Source organism: Aquila chrysaetos, chromosome 15 (assembly GCF_900496995.4).
Source record: "Aquila chrysaetos chrysaetos chromosome 15, bAquChr1.4, whole genome shotgun sequence".
Lineage (NCBI taxonomy): Eukaryota > Metazoa > Chordata > Aves > Accipitriformes > Accipitridae > Aquila > Aquila chrysaetos.
The window spans coordinates 21,562,461-21,587,220 of record NC_044018.1 but is presented as its reverse complement, the minus strand read 5'-3'; the positions used below and the strand labels follow the sequence as shown (position 1 = coordinate 21,587,220).

The 24,760-nt window shown below is 38.1% G+C and overlaps 1 protein-coding gene across 2 annotated transcripts; it reads right to left on the bottom strand.

The window, feature by feature from the left end:
- Positions 1-311: 311 nt before the first annotated feature.
- TMEM18 (transmembrane protein 18) lies at positions 312-23,666 on the bottom strand. Of its 2 annotated transcripts, XR_003926723.1 has the most exons (7): positions 23,536-23,666; positions 23,159-23,279; positions 20,748-20,802; positions 19,597-19,690; positions 19,363-19,503; positions 1,209-1,243; positions 312-696 (listed from the first exon to the last, which is right to left on the bottom strand). XR_003926723.1 is itself a non-coding variant. In XM_030037649.2 (5 exons), exons 1-5 carry the CDS (start codon positions 23,581-23,583, stop codon positions 19,414-19,416), a joined length of 408 nt encoding a protein of 135 aa, XP_029893509.1. In that variant the 5' UTR covers positions 23,584-23,666; the 3' UTR covers positions 18,877-19,413. The 2 variants fall into 2 exon arrangements, 1 of the variants encoding a protein (XP_029893509.1); XM_030037649.2 differs by lacking the exons at positions 312-696; positions 1,209-1,243 and having other exon boundaries at positions 18,877-19,503.
- Positions 23,667-24,760: the final 1,094 nt, after the last annotated feature.

The following is a 24,760-nucleotide window of genomic DNA, read 5'->3' as shown; positions in this document are numbered from 1 at the left end:
TTTCACCCTCAAAAAAATTAAAATAGAACTGATTGTGAAGAGACACAGATGCATTAAGTAAAAAAACCAGAACCAACAGAGGCAAAACCACAAGATTTTTGTTCCCATTCTCTTTAGTGAGGTTAGCAGGGAATTTTTGCTTTCTTACAGGATCATTATCAGTTTTAGATTCTAGCATCTTTGTATTCCTCCCAATAAGACCGCTATATACAAGTAGTAATAGTGTGCTCAGTGCAATAGTAGTAGAGTAATAGCTTCTTTAAAAGGTCAGGAGTATAAGATTTCTAGATGAGCAAAATTTGACAGGGAAATAGCAAGAAAATCATAACTTTTTATTCCCTAGTATCAGGAGCTAACAGGTCAAATTACACAGATAGGAAACATTACAAAAGAAGTAGGCTTCTGTAACTGAAAACAAAGAACACAGTATAATCAGAAAGAGGCATTACCAATAAGTTGCAAAAATGAGACTTCATTAGAAGAAAATAGAAGGTGAGGGAAAAGCTCATTTGGGTTTTCCGACATTGATATTTTAAATGTTTACTTCATTTTTGACCTGCGCTGGTAATAAAACAGCTGTTGTCCAGATATCTCTTTTGTGTGATCCTGCAGGCTAGCCAGGCCAGATCAGCGACTCAAAGTAGGATTAAAAGAGCTGGGCAGATCCATTAAGTCATTGGGAGAAGAACGTGAGCACTGAAAAAGAGATATATTAAGTGGGATAGTGTTCTTTCCTTTTTGTTTTGGTTCTTTTGAACTGTTAGGATCCATTCCTGCACTTAAGTCAGAAGAGATGTAAGATTTCAAGTAAATTAAGTGAATGTAAAGTCTTCTTTAAAACAACAGAAAACAGGGAACTTCTTATACATAAATGTAGAATCTCTAGTGTCTAACGGATTGAATACACATACTTTAAGTATGTGTTTTCAGTAAAAAGAAATCCAGACACTGGATCAGTACTAATAATCTCAAATTAGAATCTACTGTAAACGCATTTTATCCTATTAGAAATATTGATTTATGAACAATTCACAAACATGTAATTTTAGTATCCACCCAGCACTACATTGCAAAAGGGCTCATTTGCTATTTTTGAGCAATTGCCCAAATTCTTATTTCCTCTTTAGCTCTGGGAATTTTAGAAATATTTAATTGCAAATTCAGGAAATCCAATACACATCTGATCAATAACAATTTTACCCACTTACCCAAGCTGCCACCTTTTTGGTAGGATGCACTTCCACTAAAAAAAAAAGAAATGAAACATTATACTGGTAGTATTACAATATTGTTGAATAATTAAAACAAAATGTCTTAAAAGGCAAAGGTTTCCTAAAACTGGCACAGACTTATTTGAATAATGCCCTGGAATAAAAAGGTTAATTTTACATCAGTTACATGTAATTAATATCATGCAATACTGTTCATGCTACTTTTCCTGCATCTGTCTCTAAAAGATTATGACATGTTGAAGTTATCAAAATGGATGTGTTTATATAAACTTGACAGTGATATGTAGTAGAGATGACAGTTCTTTGAAGATCCTACAAAAATAGAACAAGAAGATACACTTCATAGAGACCCAGAAGGATCATGGCTCTTTTTTTTTAAAAAAAAAAAAAAAAGAGGAGAGAGTAGAAAATACAAAACTCATGAAATTTTTTTTAGTTCTGCATAATAGTTGCTCCTAGGTAGTTGCACTAGCTAAGGTGTGTTGTTAATTGTTAGGTGATTGATTTTAGTGTTGCCCAGAAAATCTTGAGACCTTATGGCCAAAAGCTTGCATGACAAGAAAACAGTATTTTGCAGAGGCTTTAATGGTGTTAGATGGAAAACAGTGTTTAGACTGTCTAGCAAAGGTAACCTTGGGGTAAGTGTCATGTACAAGGAGTCTGGTTTTATTTTACAGTTCAAGCTGATTTTGGCAGAAAGGCAAAATTGGAAACACTGAATACAAATGAGCTATTTATGACACTATTGTAATCAGGATTTCTCCATGCAATGAAATTAAGTATGGCAAAATGGGTTCTCCAATAACTGTGCAAATAAAATTAAATTAAATGAAAAACCATTAAACATTGTTATCCTTATCAATTCTTAAAGAATAAACAGTTAGAAGTCAAGATCTAAATCGCATCCTTTAATTGCTTATTAAACTTTAACAGTTACATACTAAATATGAAAATGTCAAGTGTGAGAGAGATATATATAAAATTAATCATGCACGTTTAAACTTAGAGTTGTAAGTAACCTACCACCAATGATTAACCAGAGAAATAATTCAGATAAAGGTTTTTTTGCAGTCACAGTTAATATCTTTGTAACATATTTTTTCAGTGACTTAGAATTCATTTAATTATAAAGTGTGTTGTGTTTCTTTGCTCCAAGATAGGTTAACTCATACTCTCGGGAAAAGAGTAAGTGACCCTTTGCTTCCCATGTTGATGGTCACCTGCAGATGGGGAGCAATGGCTTTCTGGTAACCAAGAAAAGCAGCTTCCTCACCCTTCTCTCTCTCTCCCCCCAAACAGAACACGTACATCCTTAAACTTGGTATATGTGCTGTCTTTGTGTATAAAAGGTAATAATGTTTACTAATCTTTGTGAGATGTTTTCAAGGTCGGTGGAAGGAAAGTCACGTACAAGAGCAAAGCATTAGGATTTGATAAAGTTTTCATCAAATAAACCACAATCAATTGTACAGCAATATTATTCAGGCAGCTCACCAGTCATTTTCACAGCTTTCTTAAACAAGGATGAATGGTATATTGGCAGCAGTGAGATATTTTTAGCACCCTTTTTCTACCTGGACTCTTCCAGCACTTGCTGCCCACCAGGCATTCACACACTGTGGGTGTGCAACCTCTCCTCCCGGCTGGCAGGAAGGGCAAGAGCAGTATCTTCTAGGACCTGAAGACATCTCCTTCTATGCTGCACCCGCCTCGAGGGCATCCTGGAGCAAGCGTCTTTCTTACCCAACCTTCGATCGCGCTATATTTCATAGTGTTGCTGTGACTTTCTCTGTCATCTCGTTTCAAGATATTTAACTCTCTGACTTTTCTCTTTAAAGCCAAAACATTTGTACTTCTAACGTGACAATGTGAGACTTCAGTTAACTACTTACAATTTTCTTATCTCATTCCTGTCAATTTTCAAAGAACAAACAAAACTGGTTATTGCTAGAGGTTGTTGTGAAGATGAAAGTTACCCGAATTTTATTGTCAGAATTTGGGGGTGGGAAGAGATGGGGGGAGGGATGGGACAAGGGAAATGCATCTATAGTAAGAGAACAGATGGGGGAAATCTTATGCTTCATTGAGGCTGGTGCTCACTTCACTACCTAAGGAACGTCCCTCCTGAGAATCACAGCTGAAGTCTGTGTCGGGTCTTGCCCTCAAACTGTAAGAGAATTTTAGGCATAGCTTTGACCTACAGGTTGTGAGTTAACTGCCATGTTTTTTTATAATTAGAGGAAATGAGAACTTCTAAGGTAATGCAAGAAAAGGCTCTCACATAAAAAAAATTCTCATGTTGATTTTACAATTTAAAAAGCATTTTTGATGTATACTATACAGCTTTGTTCTTTCATGCTTTTGGAAATAATATCAAAGTTGGTGCAACACTAAGTGGCAAACTATTACACAAAATCCCAAACGAGCTTTCTTTTCTTTCCAGAAAAATAATCTGGATAATTTCAGACATAATTTTGGTAGGGAAAAGCAGCTCAGAATTTGTCAAAACTGTTATATACTTATTCTGACCAAAATTCCAAACCATAAGAATTTATCCATTTTTCATAATGCTTTTCCTGTCAATGTCTCTGCCTGAGTTTCAGGCAAAATTTGACAGTGGGACTGACATGAGTGAAACAATAACACAGCAACACATACAACATTGATGGACATTCAGAAAAGCCTGTGCATTAAGACTTAATTTATGTTCTTATAATACAAAAATTAGGTATCAAGAATATTGAAACTGACCAGCAGTGGAGCATTTAATAGTACAAAGGAAATAATATATTGGCACATGATGATACTGTCTCATGTTCTGCGTATTTTAAGGCTGCAGTTTTCTCATATGTTAAAGTAATCAATCCCACTTGCACTATAAATGTCAAGTACTATATATGAAGGTTAATGTAAATTTCCCCTCTTGCAACAAGAAAACAATATTCTGTAAAACTGGAGAAAAGCCACCATATAATACTAAAATGTTTTCAACAGTTAAGCAGGAAAACGCTGTCAACAATAGCAAGAATAATGATCATTTAAGCTGTTACAGAAAGATTAGCAACAGTCCTTCCTTGCCATATGCAAGTGGTTAAAAGTTAATTTTACTGTACATATTGACAGTCATCATCTTACAAATTCCCATGTACATGAACAACTGTAATCAGGTAAGAAAGAAGATTATTTAACAAAATTATGCATATATATAAGCTTTTGCAACACTATATTTTTTCCTTGAAAGTTGTACAGCAATCTTTTTAAAAAATAACAGAGCTTGAACTCTGAATTGTTACTACTGTATCTTTTGACACTTTGTTTCAAAGATTTCTTGTTATTAGCCAAAATATTATGAACATTTAAACTAATGCTACTAATTCTTAAACTTATTTTGCAGTGATTTCCATTTTTTTAGTGATCCAATTAAAAAACTGCCTACCTATTTCCACTGGGATACTTAAAGAATAACTTATGATTTATTCAAGCGTTCCTAAAAGCATTTCCAAAATATATATCCTTTATTTACATTTACAGTCAAGACAAAATACAATAGAAAGCCTCATTCCAGAGTATTTTGATGGCTAGACCATTCACTGAGGTTGGAGACAACCAACAGCCATGACTGCAAGTGCACCTTGTCACATCAGGTTAGACTTTGAACCAGGTTTTCTCATTGTCTAATAATCGAGCTTTTTCTCTTGGGCTAAAGTGGCCCTTGACAGGAGACAGTAAGAACAGGCTGCCCAGGAAGATCTAAGAGGCTGCTGCTAAATGCACTCCACTGGGGTGAGTCTCAAGCTTGTGTCTAATCTAGGTCAGGACTGTGAATCTAGTTATATCACTTTCCAAATGACGGTCCCATTCTTTGAGCTGTGAGTTATCAGGAGGTTCCCTCCATCTGTTTCTGTCTGATCATTATGATCAGCAGTTTCAGCTTAGACTTGAGAAACCTTTAGCAACAAAACTGTTACTGAAAAGAGCTCATTCTTAAAAAAAAAATCCAACCCAACCCAACCCAAAAAACCCCAAAACATCAGTTTCAATCAATTATTGACATATACTTTGCCAAAAAAATCCCACTCACGCCCTCTTAGGAGGACAATAAAGTAGACACATTATACGTTCACATTGCATTTGTCAAGCTATAAGGTAGCAAGTCAGATTGGCATCCACTTATCATTTTAAACAGGGACCAGATAGTCCAGTTGTATGGAACATGGTACCAGATCTCATGTACCGTGTACAAGCTCACATGTATTCACATATTTTGCTTTCAGAGTTGACTACAGGTCATTAAAAGCTTGGAAAATGCTGAAGAACTTCAAGAAAATTAGCATTATCATTACTAAAACTTTTAATGAGTTAAAAAAAAGAAAAAATCTTGGGGTAAGAAAGAGCATCAAAGGCTACTTAGCACCAATGTTCTTACCAGGATGTCCCACAGCAAAACTCACCAGGTGGTGTGTGGTGGGATGCTGGGGTCGTATGATTTTTTTGTTCTTACATGCTTCACAAAATAACTGCTATTGTCCACTGTCAGAGACATGGCACTGGAATGGATTTGGTCTGATCCCACAAAGCCTCTATTTTATTCATTTTTCCTACTATCTCTTAGTACAGGAATATCATATTCTGTCTTTAAAATCAGTTATTTTTATCCTTTAGAAAAACTAGAAACATAACCTACACAATGAAAAGACAAGCAGTATTCTAATGTCGAGTAATGACAATCTTGTACAGCCCAATCGGTGTCCACTCCACAGTGTGTAACAGTGTCCTGGTTTCAGCCGGGATAGAGTTAATTGTCTTCCTAGTAGCTGGTACGGTGCTATGTTTTGAGTTCAGTATGAGAAGAATGTTGATAACACTGATGTTTTCAGTTGCTGCTAGTAGTGTTTAGACTAATGTCAAGGATTTTTCAGCTTCTCATGCCCAGCCAGCGAGAAAGCTGGAGGGGCACAAGAAGTTGGCACAGGACACAGCCAGGGCAGCTGACCCAAAGTGGCCAACGGGGTATTCCATACCATGGGACGTCACATCCAGTATAGGAACTGGGGGGAGTGGGGGCAGGGAATCACTGCTGGGGGACTAGCTGGGGGTCGGTTGGCAGGTGGTGAGCAATTGCGCTGCGCATCATTTGTACATTCCAATCCTTTCATTATTGCTGTTGTCATTTTATTAGTGTTATCATTATCATTATTAGTTTCTTCTTTACTGTTCTATTAAACTGTTCTTATCTCAACCCATGAGTTTTACTTCTTTTCCCGATTTTCTCCCCCATCCCACTGGGTGGGGGGGGGGGTGAGTGAGCAGCTGCGTGGTGCTTAGTTGCTGGCTGGGGTTAAACCACGACAAACAGGTTTCTAATTTATTTATAAATGAAGTAGATAGCCATAAACTGCAATAAGGGGAAACAGTAATCACTTCTGAAAACTAGGATGGCAGGGCATAAAATCCCGAGACGATCTCAAAATGAAGAGTGGAGATCAATATGTGAGTTTACAAGATTACTTCCTTTGCTTCAATGAGAAGGTCCTCTCCTGCATCTTCACTTTGCTTAGAGCCTGCAGGCAGAACCGGAGCCATCGGCCACTGGAAGAAGGTGCAGTTCCCTGCTGTGAGAATGCCTACAGAAAGGCTAAGCCACAATCAATTTCCTAAACTACAAACAGTGATAAACAGAGGGTAAGGAAAAGCACAATGCCTCCTACTGCAAAGCTGGGTGCATTCTGTCAGGCATCAAATTAAGGGATGTTAGTTTTCATTAGTTTGGATGATTCTCCAGCCTTGAGGAAGGGTCAGAAAGAGAAGTTTTGTTGGGATCCCTGATAGGGTTTCCTATTCTTCCTTACACTGGATAGATTATAATGAGCTTTTCAAATTGGAGTCAAAATAGGAATCCAAAGTAAGATAGCTTTTTACAAGCATTTATCCCAGAGACTAAAGTGTGAAGGAAATGTCTGTTAGAAGAAAGAAAATGGCACTGAGCAGGTTTGGACATCCTAAATGAAGAATGTGGTAAACTTCATGGAGTGGACTCCATTTCTCAGCTTTTGGCAGAGAAAAAAGAACTTCTTTACTCTGAAACTGTCAGTGTCGTTAAGGATTTGAGTTAGTTGCTATTTGAAAACAGAAAAATTCTTGAATACATTGAGGGCTGAAAGTTTGGACAGGTCTGAAGTATTTTGATCTGGAGGGACTTGTCATCTTTGTACATCTTCTAGTATCAAATTAAAAAATCATTTAAGTGGAGGAAGTAGCCACTGAGAAGTTCAAGCTAGTGGACATTGAATAAATCCTTCTGCCATAATTTGTTCTGTGACAGCCTGCCTGAGTGCTTGCCAGCCACTCGGTGTTAATTTGACATGCTCGTGTGGTTCCCCCACTATCAGCGAACAGCTAGCTGGTTTAAACCCAGCTGAGAATGTCTACGTGAGTTGTGATTGCTGCATTGGATCATGTAGATGTACTTAAAAAATAGAATCTCTGCAGCTGTTTCATTCAAGAACATTAAGCTAAGAATTTATGCTTCACAAATGAAAGTAAGAAGATTTAAAATGTGAAAGAGGGTTTATAATTCTCTCTTCCAATATCTGCTTCTCTAGGAGAGTTATGCTACCCTTCTTCTGCCTTTTGTGTCATAAAAGGAAAGGCTGTTTGTCTTATTTGTATTTTTCTATTAGCCTTTTTAATAGAAAATAGAAAGTTACATCCATAAATGTATTTTGTGATATTACTTAGCATTATTTCAGTATTTTGTGCTTTTAACAAATTTTAATAAATAGTTTACAGTACATCTTAGTGAAGGTGAATAGATTTCAGGCATTCCACAAGCTATATAAAAGAAAGGTATAATTGCAAATGAGGTACCTTTGAGACTGCAGTCTTAGAAACGAACATTGAATACTTCATCTTTGTATTTAAGTGGTGAAGCAGATGTTATTTTTATAGTCATATTCTTTGAGAACGAGGATTATAGCTTTTTTCCAGTTACCAACATAAGGAATTGGAAAGTTTGCAAAGTAAAGCAGGTCAGATCATAGAATCACAGAATGGTTTGGGTTGGAAGTGACCTTAAAGATCATCTTGTTCCAACCCCCCCTGCCAAGGGCAGGGACACCTTCCACTAGCCCAGGTTGTTCAGAGCCCCATCCAGACTTTGAATGTTTCCAGGGATGGGGCATCTACCACCAATCTGGGAAACATGTTCCAATGTTTCACCACCCTCATTGTAAAAAAATTCTTCCTTATATCTAGTCTGAATCTACCCTCTTTTAGTTTAAAACCATTTCCCCTTGCCCTATTGCAACACGCCCTGCTAAGAAGTCTGTCCCATCTTTCTTAGAAGCCCCCTGTAAGTATTGAAAGGCTGCCATAAGGTCTCCCCGGAGCCTTCTCTTCTCCAGGCCGAACAACCCCAACTCTCTCAGGCTGTCCCCACAAGAGAGGTGTTCCAGCCCTCGGATCACTTTTGTGGCACTACTCTGGACCTGCGCCAACAGGTCCAATGTTATTACCAATTACCAGTTTGTCTTTTTTGTTTGGAACATTTGCCACATAGATTTGTCTTCTATCTCCCTCTCACTTCACCATTTGTACTTCCATCCCTACCAGTAACAGTTAGCATACTGTCACATTGCAGTTAGGCTACAACTGCTCTCACACTATATTTGGGCACCTTTTATCTTTTGTTCCCACACTACCATTTGGGAAATCATAACTGAAGTTCATATGTTGCATAATGTGTAATGTTTAAAAGACATGAGCTGTCTTGAAATCTTGCTGTAGTGCAGAGTTTATCAATATTTTCAAGCTGTAAATCTCATCTAAAAGGAAAATACTGTTTTCAGAAAAGTCAGAGAAAAAAAAGGTATATCCCCACTGACTGCCCATTGGTCTCTACTGTTTTCTGTTTCTCCTCAGTGTCCATCTCGTTCCTTGTAGATATCATTGTACGAATGCTTTAGCAGTACCAATTTATTTCTGGATATGGTTGGTTTTTCACATCAGAATTGTAATATTGTTCTAATAACTTACTGCTAGTTCTGTGCAAACACTTTCCAGGGTTAACTAAGTGCTGCTTGAGGAAAGGAAATGCTGGCATCACCTCAGAGTAGGAGAGCAATCATAAAAACTGGCAAAGTGAAATACATCTGATCCATTACCTCCCTGCCTAAGCAAGAAAGAACTAAAAGAAATGAATTTGGGAGATCACACCAAGATAGATACAAGCAAAATAAAGTTTCAAAGAGTTTAAAAAAATACCGGTCTATACTGTCAGCTTAGGGCCCAAGTCAATACTCCTTGATTATCCAAACTGCTTATGTGTTGGCTCTCACTCTGCCTAACAAAGGAACAAACCTAGGCCCAGCAAGAGATCAGCTTAAATTCAAACCCTTCTAGTTAAGAAATTTGAGCCATGTGGTGTAAAGAACTGAGACAAATCTAATGGGCTATACCATGCCAGAAATACCTGCTATAAAGTAATAAGGGCAAAATCCATTCACTGTGATTAAATTGGTCCATGAGGAAACATTCCTGCAGTAGTATGGCTGCTTGCATTTGTTAGGGCATCATCATAACATACCATCTGCTCTTTTATATCCTTCTTTATAGCTCTGACTTTCAGAGAGATGGTAGTGATTACCTCACATCTTTATTATATAAAAAGAGCTGTTTGCTAGTTCAGTGTTCAGAGGAAAAAAAAAAAAGTTTTTGTCAGTTACTCATCAATTTGCTCATCTGTTTGTCCTATGCAACATGATAATTTCAAGTCTGCTGACACTGTTACCCAAGGGAGTATGATTCATGCAATAATTTTTCTTCCTTCCTGCCTATTTCTTTTAAATTTGCTGGAACTTTAATAGATCCCATACATATTTTTCACCTTAAACTATTCTATCCTTACTAGCACTACAGTCATTCATTTCACTTTAAAAATCTTATTTTCTTATTTTAGGTAGGAGGTTTAATAGTATTAGAAACATACTTTAAATTAAGAGGGTGTAAAATTTTGGTTTCTTACTCTTAACATCCCATTCTTGCCAGGATACCTATTTGCTTTTTCTCTGCTTTTGGAAAATGAACTCCTTCTTCAAGAATAAAGACTAATATTCATAACAATACCTTTTTGTTTATAGCGTCCATTATCACCAAGGCTATGAAAGAATCTTAGCAATGTGGGTATTTTCCCCTTTTTCAGTAGGGAGGTCATTTAGCACGCTCCAGGATGCACAGTCAACCAGCGACCTTCTGAATGAGTCTCCTGACACGGAATTCGGTAGCGACTACAACGTGGTTTGTTGTAAGGAAACCCATCAGGGACTTCTGGGTGGAGCAACACAAGACTTCCCATTTCCACTGCAAGGGAAAGGCAGCTGAGCAAGAGATCACGCTGGCAGCGGTTTCGCTTTGGAGAGCTCAAATCAGGTGAGTCTGAAAATTCACAGCAAAGTATTGATCCTGGCAAAGGCACCTCTTCGTGGTTGCCTCATTTGTGAGCTAAAATGGTCATGGCGAATTTCTTCATGCTCTAGATGAACTGAGGGAAACATTTTGACTCATAAAGCACACCCTAATCCACAGAGTAAAGGAACAGGGAGTAATATCTTGTGGTCAGTCTCCCTCTTCAGCAGAGTGCTGGAGGCAGTGCGTGAGGTTAAATGGCTTTTAACTCTCAGCGCTGATCTATTTATTAAGTGTTTGCTTGCCATTTCTGAAAGAGAGTTTTCATTCTCATGTTTGGATAGGTTTAGAAGAGTTTCCAGCTTACACAAGCAAGGTAATTTTGGTCCCTCTCACAGGAGCTCTTGTGGAGGATCTTTATGCACAAGCACGTGCCAGCTTCTTCCCAGAGAAAGCTGGCAGGCTGTAAGAAACATTTCTTCTTACTTCACTGCCCATTTCTCTTTTCCCTCAGATAACTGTCTTCTCCTTTCCTTGCACCAGATGCAGAAATGTCCAGCTGCTCTCCTATTTCCTCGACTTGCTGCAAAACTTCCACCTCATCACGCGATTTTTTTTTCATGCAGTTTTTCCTCTGCTTATTATTTGCCTTGGTTTTCCTACCTTTTCCTTCAAAATACTAGCTTTTTAAAAAAAAATTACTTTAAACAAACAAAAGCACATTTGACTTCAAAGCCTCGTTTCACCCAAATTAGTTTCTATGCATGCCTCACTTCCAGTTCCATTCCAGACCCCTTCCCATTTGCTGTGTGTGATGGATCCTAAGGGAACCATCTGTGGAGTTGCAACTGTCCTTCAAGGTCTCTCATGTCTCACTTAGTGTGGCAGCCCTCACTCTGGCCTCTAAAATAGCATCTTCTTTCGGACATAGACAGTCAATAGGTGGATGCAAGTTCACTGTTACCACATCTGTGCTCGCTCTTCTCTTTCGTATCAAACACTTCTTATTTCTGATGCTAGCCCTTTGCTAGAGCTATTGTTACTCTTAGCTGTTTTCATGCCTGTAGAAAGGAGCTGAGTCACACCCGAATCCCCTGGAAGGAAGAAAAGGATGGACTCTTATGCTTCATCCCCCACAAGAGATTTGTTGTTCGGAGGCAACACCCCGGCCCAACCTCTTTAAGTATATTAGCTTGTTAAAGAGAAAAAAAAAAAAAGCTGCACTGCAACTCTGTAATTTACACACAGACACTCTGGATGGACAGTGAAGCATTCGGAAAATCATGAGAAATTACTAAGTCATGATTTAATCATTTTGCCTCTGGACCAGTCCTCATGCTTGTGAAATTTGGGAACTGAGAATCCTGTCACATTTATGATACTAATTTGGTAAATCTATACATAACAGCTTTGGAGACATTCTACTTCATCTCACAATCCTAAATCTACGTCATCAGACCTTTTAACCAGCTTGGAAGGTTCTGCACCTGGTTAAAACCATGTAAACAGAGTTAATATAAGGCCTAAATTAAATTACAATAGATGTCAGAATACGTTAAAATGTCAAATTAGCCTATTTTCCAGTACTACATAGCAATGGAGCCCTCTAAGGGTTACAAAGCAAACTGATTGCTTTCTAGCTAAGATGTAAGACTGCCAATTATGTATGTAATTGAAACAATTATGTATATTCTCTTTTTTGATGAGCTAATACAGCTATAGTGTATCACACTTAACTGGGTTAAATTTAAATGAGATGACCATTCTCTAAGAGTATCTTCTACAAGAACAATCTAAGTTAATGATACTGAATGATAATGGCTGTTGCCAATTAGACTTGAATTAATATGTGTCTACCTAATGGGCATACATACAACAAAACCAGAAGGCTTTGGTGTTGCTTAATTGAGTATAATATTCTGACTGGTAGTATTTTAACCCATAATTTGCTAGGTAAAATAAAAAAAAGAAATGCAATGAATATTCATTTTAATGCAATTAGTATACTTATAGCATTTTCATTCAACATTTTGTATGAAGCCTCAGCTAGACTTTTAAAAGAGGGTAGTTTTTATTTGAGAGGACAAGGTCTCAATCTTTCAATTGAAAGGATTTTTGGTGACATTTTTGAGCTATTGCAGTCTGGAAGTCAATATTGATACGTATTAACATGCACAAGAATTAAATAAGCAGTCAGTTGAAAAAATGTGATAATAATGTCCATTTTTTCTGTAATTTTAGCTTATTTGGCATTTATTTTATACTTCTTGATCATGACACAACCATGACAAGTTGTCTTTAAGTGTATTAATTTTAATATTCACTTTACAAATATATTGATATGATTTGCAGCTCATACTACAAAAAAAATCCGAAAGACTCCAATGTATCTCACTCCCCTTAAAGTGTCAAAATTATGATTTCAGAGTCTTTTTGGATAATTTCTCTTAATGTAGAAGTCTTGAAAGCCATAAACTGCATGAGTTTCTTCAGAGCTTGGAGAAGAGCTTGCTTCCTCTTTTCTGACATAGATGTATAAATCAATCTCTCCAGTACATTTCATTCTAATATAAAACTTGCCAAACTCTTTATAAACTTTATACAAGTTAATGGTTTAGGGAATTTCTAAAAGCGTGTTTCTACCATATTAAAACCCTTCCAAGCTTAGTGTTCCTCAAGATCAAGCTGTATGAGTCCTAATTATATGAAAAACTTCACACCCTGCCCCGCTAGCTGAAACTACCTAAGTGTATTTATTACACAATCCTAAGACTGAGATAAGTATTATTTCAGTGAAGGGTCCTAACCTAGATACCTCTTTGTCCAGCTGAACTTCATTCTGCCTCCCCTCGGGTCACTGTGCAAACCCTTCTGCTCAGGTTTTTGCTGGATCAGAAGGCAGAAAAGGTATACAAGACTGTATTTCTTTGATTCAGGGCTGGATTAACAAGAGTGTTATAAATGACACTTGGAACTTGTCCATTTTAAGAAATGTGCCTTGTTTCAATCAGTTCTGCTGAATGCCTTGCTAATTATTGTAACATTTTCAGATGAAAGAGGCAACACATTTGATCCTGATGTTGGTTTCAACTGGTTCTAACTCTGGACAGTGCCAAAGAAAACAGGACCATGATTTCAGTGGGACCACTTAAAGTCAGTGCTTGTAGCAGTGTAACATATTACTAGTTACAGCTCTTTTCTTGGCTTCATTATGCCTGTGAAACTACATGAGAAAGGTTCCTACAGTTCATATTTGTATGAAACAATAAACACAGATATAGGGAACACAGAGGTCTTCCTTTTGAGTCCTCCGAGATATTTCCTGTTCAGTACAACAATGTTCTAGCTTTGCAGCAAAAGTGTGGTATGAGCACGGCCACAATTTGGAGAAATCGGTCAGAAGAACATAGATTACAAAACAAAGGTCCATAAGGCACATCAGTTTTGAGTCATGAGGCTGGCATTTCACAAGCCTGCTGGGTTATAATTGTCTAATCTTTTCAGAGTCGTTATGTGCATGTACATGCATGTAAATCACAGGAAGGGGACTGAAGTCCATTCAAACTGAAAGTCTATACTCTTAAAGAGGTGGCGTGTGGAAACAGAACTCAGATGAATTCCAAGGATAAGTAAAAACAGGCTTAAAACCAGGTACACAAAGGGGAACATCAAGTGGAGAACTCTGCATTTACAATTTCTCAAATGAAGTCATAAAGCCTCTGAACACTGCTAAGTATCGTTTGCCAGATGGTGGAGAAAGACTGAAGTGACTTCTGAGAACCTCGATCATGACCATAAGTGACTGCTAGCTATGTAACATACTAAGGACAGACTTGGTAACGATGCATTATGCAAGGGTAAATCACAAAGAAATAGAAGACATGCATAAACTCTGTCAGTTCATGAACCAGACTGCTTCAGTAAGCTTTCCTGCATATTGTTCACACAATAATGTAATTATTTTTCACTGTTATACTTCCTTTTAATTGGTTGAAGACAGGCTCCTCCATAGGAAACGCAGGTATGAGCGAACAGGGTATTTATTTCCTTGCCACATTAAGAAGCTTTAAACCACAAAATACTCCCACAGTCCTGACTCTGGAAGCGTACGTGCACATCATCAATGCTACGAGAAGTACTTTTTAATGTAAAAAGCAAGAGTGTCAATAAACACTTGAAAGTGACTGGAGATCTATCTTGGAGCTCAGACAACAATTGATGCTTTCAGAGGCTACAGTCCAAGCCTTCCTAGCCATTCCAAAATGCTTCAGGAAGTATGAAGCTATGGTGAAAAGCTCTACAGAACTGGCTCAAAAGGAAAGCTTTGAGTCAGCTTTTGCATGTGAGATAGTGACATCAAGTGGCCAGTTCGGTTAACTGTAATGATCTCTTCCCCTGATGCACAGAAAAACACCAATACTTGTATTTTGTTGAAACACATTGAAATATTTAAAACATATTTTAAAATATTAAAAACATTTAAATAGAAAAATATACACAATATGTGAGTTTCCTAAACAGAGAAAGATACTTTGATATATTAATGATAAAAATGGTGTGTTCATCTAAGTGAAAAATTACTTTTTCCTTGTAATTTTTAGTCAAGCTTACAATAACAGTAAGCAAAAATGCTTAGCTGTTTTTAAAGAAATAGAACATTCCCTACATTACAGCTGTATTCTCTTCTATCTCGTTCACACAAAGAATCACTACTCCTTTTTCCCCCCTTGCATTCCCAGTTCCCATAAAAAAAACAGAGTTCAAGATTTGAGCTTATGATTCTCGAAATCCACAAAGCAATTCTCCATAGACTTTTCCTCCATTTAGGATTCACAGCCACAGCAGATCACCATCTAACATAGCTTTTCTGGAGTAGATCCCTTCTTTTAAGATCCAGCTGATGAAAAGTAGTAAGACTGTCCTTCAAAGTTCTTTATTTACAATACACGCAAGGATGCAGGAGACCTCAATTTACTGTCCTCCTGTGCCTTTTGGAGATACGTGTTTTTTATGGGAGATGGGGATATCTAAACCACATATCTACTCAGCTAGCAAATACTCCTGAGGAACAGACATTCAAATTCCCTTACTGGATATGTTCCATTTTACCTAGAATAATGAGATTCATTGGACCTAAAAGAGGTGAAAATACACTCCAAGCTAAAGATATGGCATTTCAGTGGATGTGGAAAAAGAGAGAATTCTAGGTTTTCATTCTTGGAAACTCATCTCATCTCAGTTACTACTTTTCCACAGGGAACAAGGCCAACTTAAAACTCCAGGAAGTGTGCCAACTAAATTCTGCTAATCTATCTTTTCACAGATTTATATGCAACAAAACTACTTACTACTACGGTAAAGTTGCCAGGTTAATATTACTTTCTCCCTTTTAATGTTTTTCCACACTGGCTGACACCATGTGCTGTTGTGGAAAGAGACGTTAAGGCTGAAGACTTGAATCACTGCCTGCAAGATACACAGAACCAGTAACAAATCACCTCTGTCTCGTCTTACTCTCCCAAGGATCCAACTGAGCAGCTACCAGCTTTTCTGTACACACGTTCCAAACTGAAATAAATAGGGTCTTTCGCAAGCAACCTAAACTCAGTTCTCCCAATTAAAAGCAAAGGTATTCCACCAGCCTTAAACATTTGGCTCTCATTCACTTATACACACAAAATTCTAAGCAGGCGAAACAGTCTCTAAATTCATGATGTAATTATTTTGGTTTGTCAGCAAGCGGGCACTTACATTATGTTATTGCACTATCACTTCATAAATCCAGACACATAATGAAGAAAAGCCACGCTTTACTTAATTCTGAGGGTTTCTCTTATGGTTAAAGACACCTACTCTTTTTTTTTTTCTTTTTTTAAACTTAGCTCTTAAACTTAGTGTTTCTTAGGCAGGGTTAGCTAGAGGACAACTCAGATAAAAGTTTGAGTCTTTCTGAAACGTAGAAAATGGGAGTATTTTTCTGACAAACATATATGGAAACCACATATCTGTGTTTGTGAAAATTTATCCTATGTAACTGTTACATTTACTTATAGTTTCAGTAGTCAGGGAAGGTTTAAAAACACCAGGCTTACAATTTTGAAGTGTACATTTTGAGATGTTGGCGCGTCAAAGAAATACTGATTTAACTGTGGAATTTGGAGCCATTTGTACTTTCACTCGGCAATACTTTTAGAAGAGAAAAAAACCCCACCACATTGATACTTTCTAAACCAAGTATTATCCACCTCCTAGCTACCACATTATGTCAGTGGTATCAGAAATCAACAGATAATATACAGCTCAAATGGATTTTTACTTGCTAATTAAAAATAAACTGCCTGCCACTCACACTCTAGGGTTCTTTGCTCTTCAAATTTGTTAAAGGGCTGCAATGGCCTGGGATCTTATATTAAAGGGCAAAATTACTCTGGTAATGCAACACAAAATGAAATACTGCCTGAAAGGTCAACTACACTGAGAGGAAGAGGAAAGAGAATTTAAGCAAGCACAAGATTTTTTTTTTTTTTTATTTCCCTTGGGATCACCAAAGGTAGAGAGAATTTCTCTAATAAATCTTGTGCCAAGCAAGAGTAACACAAAATCGGGTAAAACAGAAAAAGTAATTTCTGTTATCTTGTCTGAGCTATGCTAGAAAGGACAGCACTAATTGTTGTATCTCACCAGTTTCATATACTTACAGAAGAGGGAATTTTCATTTTTTCCAACTTCACACACAAGAAAGAAGACAAAACACTGAACTATTTGCAGAAAGTTTGCCTTGGATGTACTAAATAAGGCACATCACTGTTTTCCATTGCAAGAGACTTGCTGCTTAGCTGCTCTGAACCACCTCATTTACTGTGAATCAAATTCATACATGCTGTGAACAAAAAGGCTATTGATAACAGGTGGTATCTCAATATAAGGTACTACAGCTTTAAGTGTGTGACACAAACAATTGTGCATTGATACTGTTGCAGAACAGTTCACAAGAGGAAAGTCAGGAGCACAGTATTTGTGTGGTCATGCTTAGGCCATGTATGAAAAACTGCATACCTCTTCCCCATCCCATCAAATCGTAAGAGTAAAGCTGAGCTTTTCTAAACCAGCCTGGGAGGACTACATATAAAAATTAGAGAGGCCTGTTCCTTGGTCCTGAAGACAGGTGCCACAGCCTATCTTGCAGCCATTTGGATAGATTCTGTTCACTCCTTCAAAACACGGACTGCTCCCAAAATGCACGTGCCATCTAACAGACCACTAGAGATGGTTTTCATGGAGAAGTGACAGTTGCCAACATTGCATCAAGAGTTGCAACAGAATGGACAATTATGGGACAACATTGCAAGCCTGCATCTATTTAGTTTGCTAATATAAAGTAGCCTAGCTGTCTGTAACTCTTGACAGAGCAATGAGGAGACCATGCTAAGTTAATCCATGGGAAAGGTAAAGAAATGGATCCCAGACTAACACTGCACTGCCCTTCCACAACGTTGTGAAGCCCTCCAGAAAGTTTCACTCTCTCCCTAACTGGGAGACTCACAAACTGTGTATGCATATGCATCTGCTTATCTCCCTCTGGTCCATATTTCCACAGTTGTGAAGACTATTCAAGTATTTAAAATTAATTTCACAAATACTTACTTAGCTTAAAAACTTACTTGTGTTCTGTGTTTTTGTACCCAACTGTTCTTCACATTAGTCTAAGTTCAATTTTGTAGATCTTTCCTATGTCTTAAATGACATCTATTTTAGACAGAAGTTTAGGTCTCCACATAAAGGTTTAACTGCTTCCAGATACAACTTTTACTAAATATGTATGGACACTGGTCCACTGTGTTCACACACACCCCCCATTTCCTTAATCCAATAAAAACAGGTTACTCTGAGCAAAACTGAAGTCTTCTTCATTTTTACCAGAGTTAACTTTTCATTTTCAGTTACTTATTAAAAAAAAGGTAAAGCATAAAAAAAAGGAACAAAATTGCATAGAACATAGAAGTTTCTCCCCTTCTTTTCTGTTCTACAAATAAGCAAAAACTATCAAAATTTCATCCAGTTTTAAGAAGAGATATTTATCTACCAGCATTAAAATCATGAAATGTAAATTGAAAAAAAACCGCAGAGATCGTTTTGAATTACTTATACGAATTAAGTACAAGATTTTACCAAACTGGGAATTTTTATAAGAAAAAAGAAAGAAAAAATCCATCCGATCAAAAATTAATATAAATTAACTCAATTTAAGATACAGTAGACAATTTTATTTATAAAATGCTACTGGCATACGATACACATTGGAAGTATGAAACTTGATTTATAAAGAAGTGAAATGCTTCATAGAAGCATGGATTCCTGAGGTATTCTGAATACAATCCCTCATTTACTGGAATTCACAACACTGCTCCAATTGGCTTAAGCAGCAGAAGACTGGATATCTGATAAACGCACAGTTACAACATAGTTAAAAAATACACAGGCAAATGGAAACAGCCTCGAAGATTGTGTCTCACCAACACTAATAGTCTTGGTCATGGTGGAAAACTATCTTACGTAGAAGGGCACAAAGACCTGTTAAGAACGGGTTTCTCAGTTTCACAGCCAATTCAAATGTATTGTAGATACCTGCTTTCACCTCATTGTCCACAGCCACAGGTTGCAAAGTCCTCTTGATATCAGACACAAAAACATTGCTGTTTCTGGATAAACATACAGAATGACTGATTACCTGGACAAGTATTATTACAATTAAAAAAAAAAAAAATAGCGTTAGGCGCTTTCAATTCTTTTTCTCTTTTTCTGCTTTAATTCTCTGCTGTAGCGTCTTCAGTTCAGTCATTACATTCAAAGTTCTGTAAACCCAGGTGACCTGAAATGTAAGTAAATTATTAAATTTAACTAATCCACATACATTTACTTATTAATTTAATGAAAGCATCCATATAAATGAACATATACATACCACAATTATAACAGTATTCACCAGCAGTGGTGCTGAAAATACAAGTGAAATAAACATTCCTCTTGAATCAAAGTATTGGTATTTAGAAAACAGCCTGAAAGAAATAAAATAAAGAAAAATAAGAGAGGAAGCTTTATTCAGTGTAGTTCACATAACATTACTTTCACACTAACTATTCAACATGGACATTGAACAGATTATCCTACTCCTTGGGATCCCCAAGCATAGGCCAGCATTCTACTGTATTAAGTCAGAACAAAGAGAGAGTCAGTATCTCATCAGTTATGAATATTTATTACAATACCAGTCTTTCTTTTCTTTAAAGTTTTACTGTGCAAAACCTAAATAAAACAACCATAGATTAAGTAACTTACTAATGTGACTACAACAGTATATATATATTTGTGCATCAGAAATCATGCTTATCCTGAAGTGTCAAAAATTACTTTCTCAGGTATTCTGCTTAGTCATATTAGAAAAGATAACAGAAATAATAAAGGTAGCAAAGCTGTAATTTAGGTCATGTATGCCTGAAGTGAAACAAAGACTTACAATTAGATGCCTGCACAAAGTAGTGTTAAACACTTGATTTCCAGTTACACCAGGGAAAAGTTAGTTCAGTGCTTATGAAAATAAGCCATCAGTTTAATTCTGGTACACAGGCTTAGTAAAACAGACAAATGTTAATGCTTTTTATGCATGTAAATAAGTATATAAAATAGAAGTGATATTTTTGAGAAGTGGTGCTTAACTTCAGCTTATTAAACATGAATAGCTAGAAAGAAAACTCAACAGAAACAAAAAAAATCAAAGCTCGCATCCTTTTCCCCTTAATTATCGCACTCTGCTTTTCTCTTAGCTCTCTGACTAGTTAGTTTACAACCATCCATATAAACATAGATTTTAAGCAGTATAATAAGTACATCCTAGCTGTTAAAAATTATCTTTTCTTATAAGCTAAGTGATAACTATGGTATACCGTACAGTTTTGTTCAAAAGTTTTATATTAATCAATGCAACAGACCCTCTGCCATCACATTGTACTGATGAGGCATGACTGACTAACAATGTTTTCTGGGAATGATACGAAAAAAGGAATATTTTTAGAACAACATTCATTTAAATGCAAAAATGAAAGTGAAGACATTTACCTCCAATTCATGGCTGCTAATTCATTTATATATTCAGCGCAGTACACTAAGCCCACTGTACAACAGAAGAAAAATATCAGATTCAATACTTCTTTAAAAATAAAGTGCCATCAGTTCTGCCATGTGTACTAAAGTGGATACATACCAGACATTGTAATTCCTTGATCCTCAGAAGATCAAATTACACATTTAATATTTAACGGCACAAACGCAGTTCTGATTTAAATATCCCATATAGTTACTAAGAAGTATAAAGTGATCACAAAACATACCCACTATATTACAGACAAACAAACATAAAATCGTACTCCTCCGATCTTACAGAAAGAGCTCAGCATACAAATGAAGAATAATTTAAAAAAAAAAAAAATCAGTATTTTTTCCAACAATCTTCTTGGTGACTGCTTCTAAGTTATGTCTGTAAAAGGAAATGTCAGCACTCCCCAAAACTGGTATGGAATTAAGTTATCATTTTAAATGTTATGGTATCATACTGCTATATCTAACATTACTATCTGAAGTTAGGGTACTAATTATATATAAGCATTTTGGTGAAATACAAACTTTGTTTTAATCAGTGTATAGCAGAGTAGTCCACTGCAATCAGGTGAAAACTAGCATATTCTTGCTCAACAATTACATTCAATATGAAGCCATCAAGACAGGAAGAAAATTCAGTGCAATCACGTTTAAGAAAAAAGCAATACAACTACAGAATTTAAGTTTGTCCTTGTATCATTTTCCACAAGAAACAAAGCAAGAAAAACAGATTCAGTGGCTAAAGATGACCTGCACAAGGCAATTAAGTAACTAGCCTGGTGATATGAAGGAGTGCTATCTTGTTTTGCATCATCTGGATTATCTCTGCTTGGTACTGCACAGTATAAACATACCTACAGCTGTTCAGCTGCCAAGGTAAACCAATGTGATAATTTCATAATTTCCTCAGTTATTTCTGACTATCTGCGATACAAAATTATTTATACTGTAGACATATTAAAAGTCGTTCAGTTTTTCAGGTACAAAGCTTCGACTCAGTATAGATATTTTTATGCACTCTTCTTGTTAACAGCAAGTTTACATCATAGCTGGGTTAAAGAGCCAGCAATGATCAGTTCCACTGCATTTTCCAATGCAGTTAGACCACAGGCATTCAAACTAGTGTTAGTAACACTAGGAATACTTTAGATAAAGAGTCTAAAGTAAACAGCATGTCATTGGAATTCTGAACATCTAATATTAAATTTAAGAAAGAAAAGCCTGTATTCTTACAGGAAACTTCCAAGCTCAATGTGTCATTAACAGGACATTGTTATTACGCCCTCTGTAGATCATTTTAAACCCTGCAGTTACAAGTGGATGTATAGAAATTACTAAGGTTTCTAGATTCCTTTTTGGGAGTACTTAATGTTATTAAAATCTTAGCTTTAGCTAAGTTATTTGCAGTTTTGAGGAAGCTATAATTCCTCTCCCAACTTGACTAGTTCGCTAAATGGTATTTTAAAAAGTCAACGTAGTCTTCACGTGGCTTTTTGCCTGCAAATCTCTTTCAATTGCTCATTCCTCCTCCACTACCCTGCAAGCATGACAGAAGTGACGTACTGTGTAAAAAAACCCCAACTCACCAGAAAATCCAACACATGGCTAGAACCAAGGTACTGCTCATAATACGTGGATCTAACCCAAATCCGTGCCATCTTAATTAAACCAAATACCCTCTGCCAAGCTGCTAGATCTTCAGCCAGTCAGCCATAACGACACAGCTTTGGCTAGGCAAGGCCACTGTGGATTCTCAGGCTGAAGTCTGATAAACCCCGAGATAACACAAGCTGTTACTGCAATGTACCAAACCAGCCTTGCTCTTCCTCGTGCCATTATCACAGCTGTCAGTGGGGCATATGGTGAACCTGCTCCAGAAGCAAATCCAGTTGAAAGCTGACCATGTTTTCTGAACTGCAGCATTACAATAAGGCAGAGTAGAAAGCGACTGCTGGCTTTCAGCCAATTTCTTTCCCGCTTCTCCAGCTCAGCAACAATTTCTTGGGAAGCTGCGATACACACAGCATTTACCATGCAGAAAGCTTACTTATCCCAGATCCCTACTAAGGCCAGAGTTTTAAATCACTACTTCATACAGTCTTGCAAACGAACTAAATACATATTTATAGGTCACAGCAGCTTCTGTAACAGTTTATCATGTATAGACACGCACATCACTACAAGAAAAATACTAATTTGCATGCACTTTATCTGCTGCAAAGTGTAAACCCGTGCGCTGTGCAAGTACATGAAGAAAAGGGTTATCATTAAGAGACCAGAAGAAGTTATTTGACAGTATTAGCAGCCTAAACCACGCACATGCCCCTCGCCACCCGAAGGCCAGCTCACGGAGGCAGGAACGCGCTACTCACCCATGCAGAGGAAGTGCCCGATTTGCACCCGGTAGTGCTGGAAAGAGACGCACGTTAGGAGGAAGCAGAGGACGTGGAAAACCGCCAGCCCCACCAGCCAGGGCTCGGACCAGTCCGTCCTCTACGGACAAAATGAAAGCAGGTTAGGCCATGGCAGGAGAAGGCGCGTCGCCAGGCAGCTAGAGCGAGCACCCTTCCTTCTCCCGCACCGCAACGACAACCGGTTTCAGTCACGAACCGCGCTCAGCAGCCCGCCCCGTGCCAAGCTGGGGAAGCAGCGAGCACCCCAGCGCGGGCTTCCCCCGCTCGCAGGGGGCCCGGCGCCTCCTCCCCTCTCCGCGGGCGAGCAGCCAGCCCGGCCCCGGCTCCCTCCTTACCGCCAGGATGGCGGACAGCCCCGGCGGGCCGCTCAACGGCTGCTCCATGGCGGCGGCAGCGCCGCTGCTGGCGGCCGCCGAAGTCTCGCGAGAAGCCGCCCGCCGGCGGGCGGCTTCTCGCGAGACTTCGGCGGCCGCCTGTTCCCTGCCCCGCGGCGGCAGCCCGAAGGGGCTGGGCGGCAGGGGGAGCTTCGTCTCTCCCGCTGGGCCGGTGGAGGGGAAAGGGGCTGTTTATCTGGCACGGCTGGCACTTCCAGGGCTGCCCTCATCCCCTCAGAGGGCGAAAGGGTGGTGGCTGGTCCCACATGTGAGAGGACGAGCAGAGGAAGCTCTCCACGCCCCAGTGGCTGCCTCCCCTGAGGCGAGCGCCAAGTCAGAACCGTCTCTCGTGGTTCTGTGACTGAAATTGTGTTCCTCAAAAATAACCCTGGCTTTTCAGAAGAGGGGCAAGAAGCTCTGGATTTGTTTTAAGCATTCGACACTGAAGTTAGGAAGCTAGCGGGAGAGGTTTTTTTGTCATGATCTGCCTGGTGGAGTCAGGCTGGTGTCAAGGTGTTTGGGGCACTTTGGATCGGTGGCCCAGCCCTGGTGTTGGGTTTTTGGTCTCTCAGCAGCACTCAGTGGCTGGCTTCAGCTGCTGTAGGGATGGAAGTGCAGGAAAAAGGGAGTTTTAAGCCCAGCTGGAAATTTCTGACAGAAAAAACCCAGTTGAGCACTCCAGGCAGGAACATAAGTGAAAAATACTATTTTTTTTTTTTCCAAATGAAAAAAAACCAACCAACATTAATTACTGTACAATGCAAAGTGAATAAGACATCTATAACTCCTTTTGCTGAATGCATGTAGGTCTGGAAGAACTGACCACTCTTAAAGATGTATCACAGAGACATTTCAAACTCAGATTCCTATCTACTAAGCCAGGAGACTTCACGAATCTTACTAGGGTTAGCTTTGTCAAAGAAACCATACTGTCATATAGAGCTCCCTGTTCTGCTTTCATGAAATTATATTTTCTGACACTTTGGCTTATCAGATGTGAAGCTTTGGCTTTTTTCCAAAATGTTTGGAAGTGTATGTATAAGTAAATGTTAGAAATAAATACTTCTTTAATTTAGTCTACCATATAGCCAAATACAGGTCATCGCTGTGAACTAGTCTCTTTTCACTGTCACACTTAGGCAATTTAGTGTGAGATACCTGAAACTGAGGATGTGTTTCTCTGTTT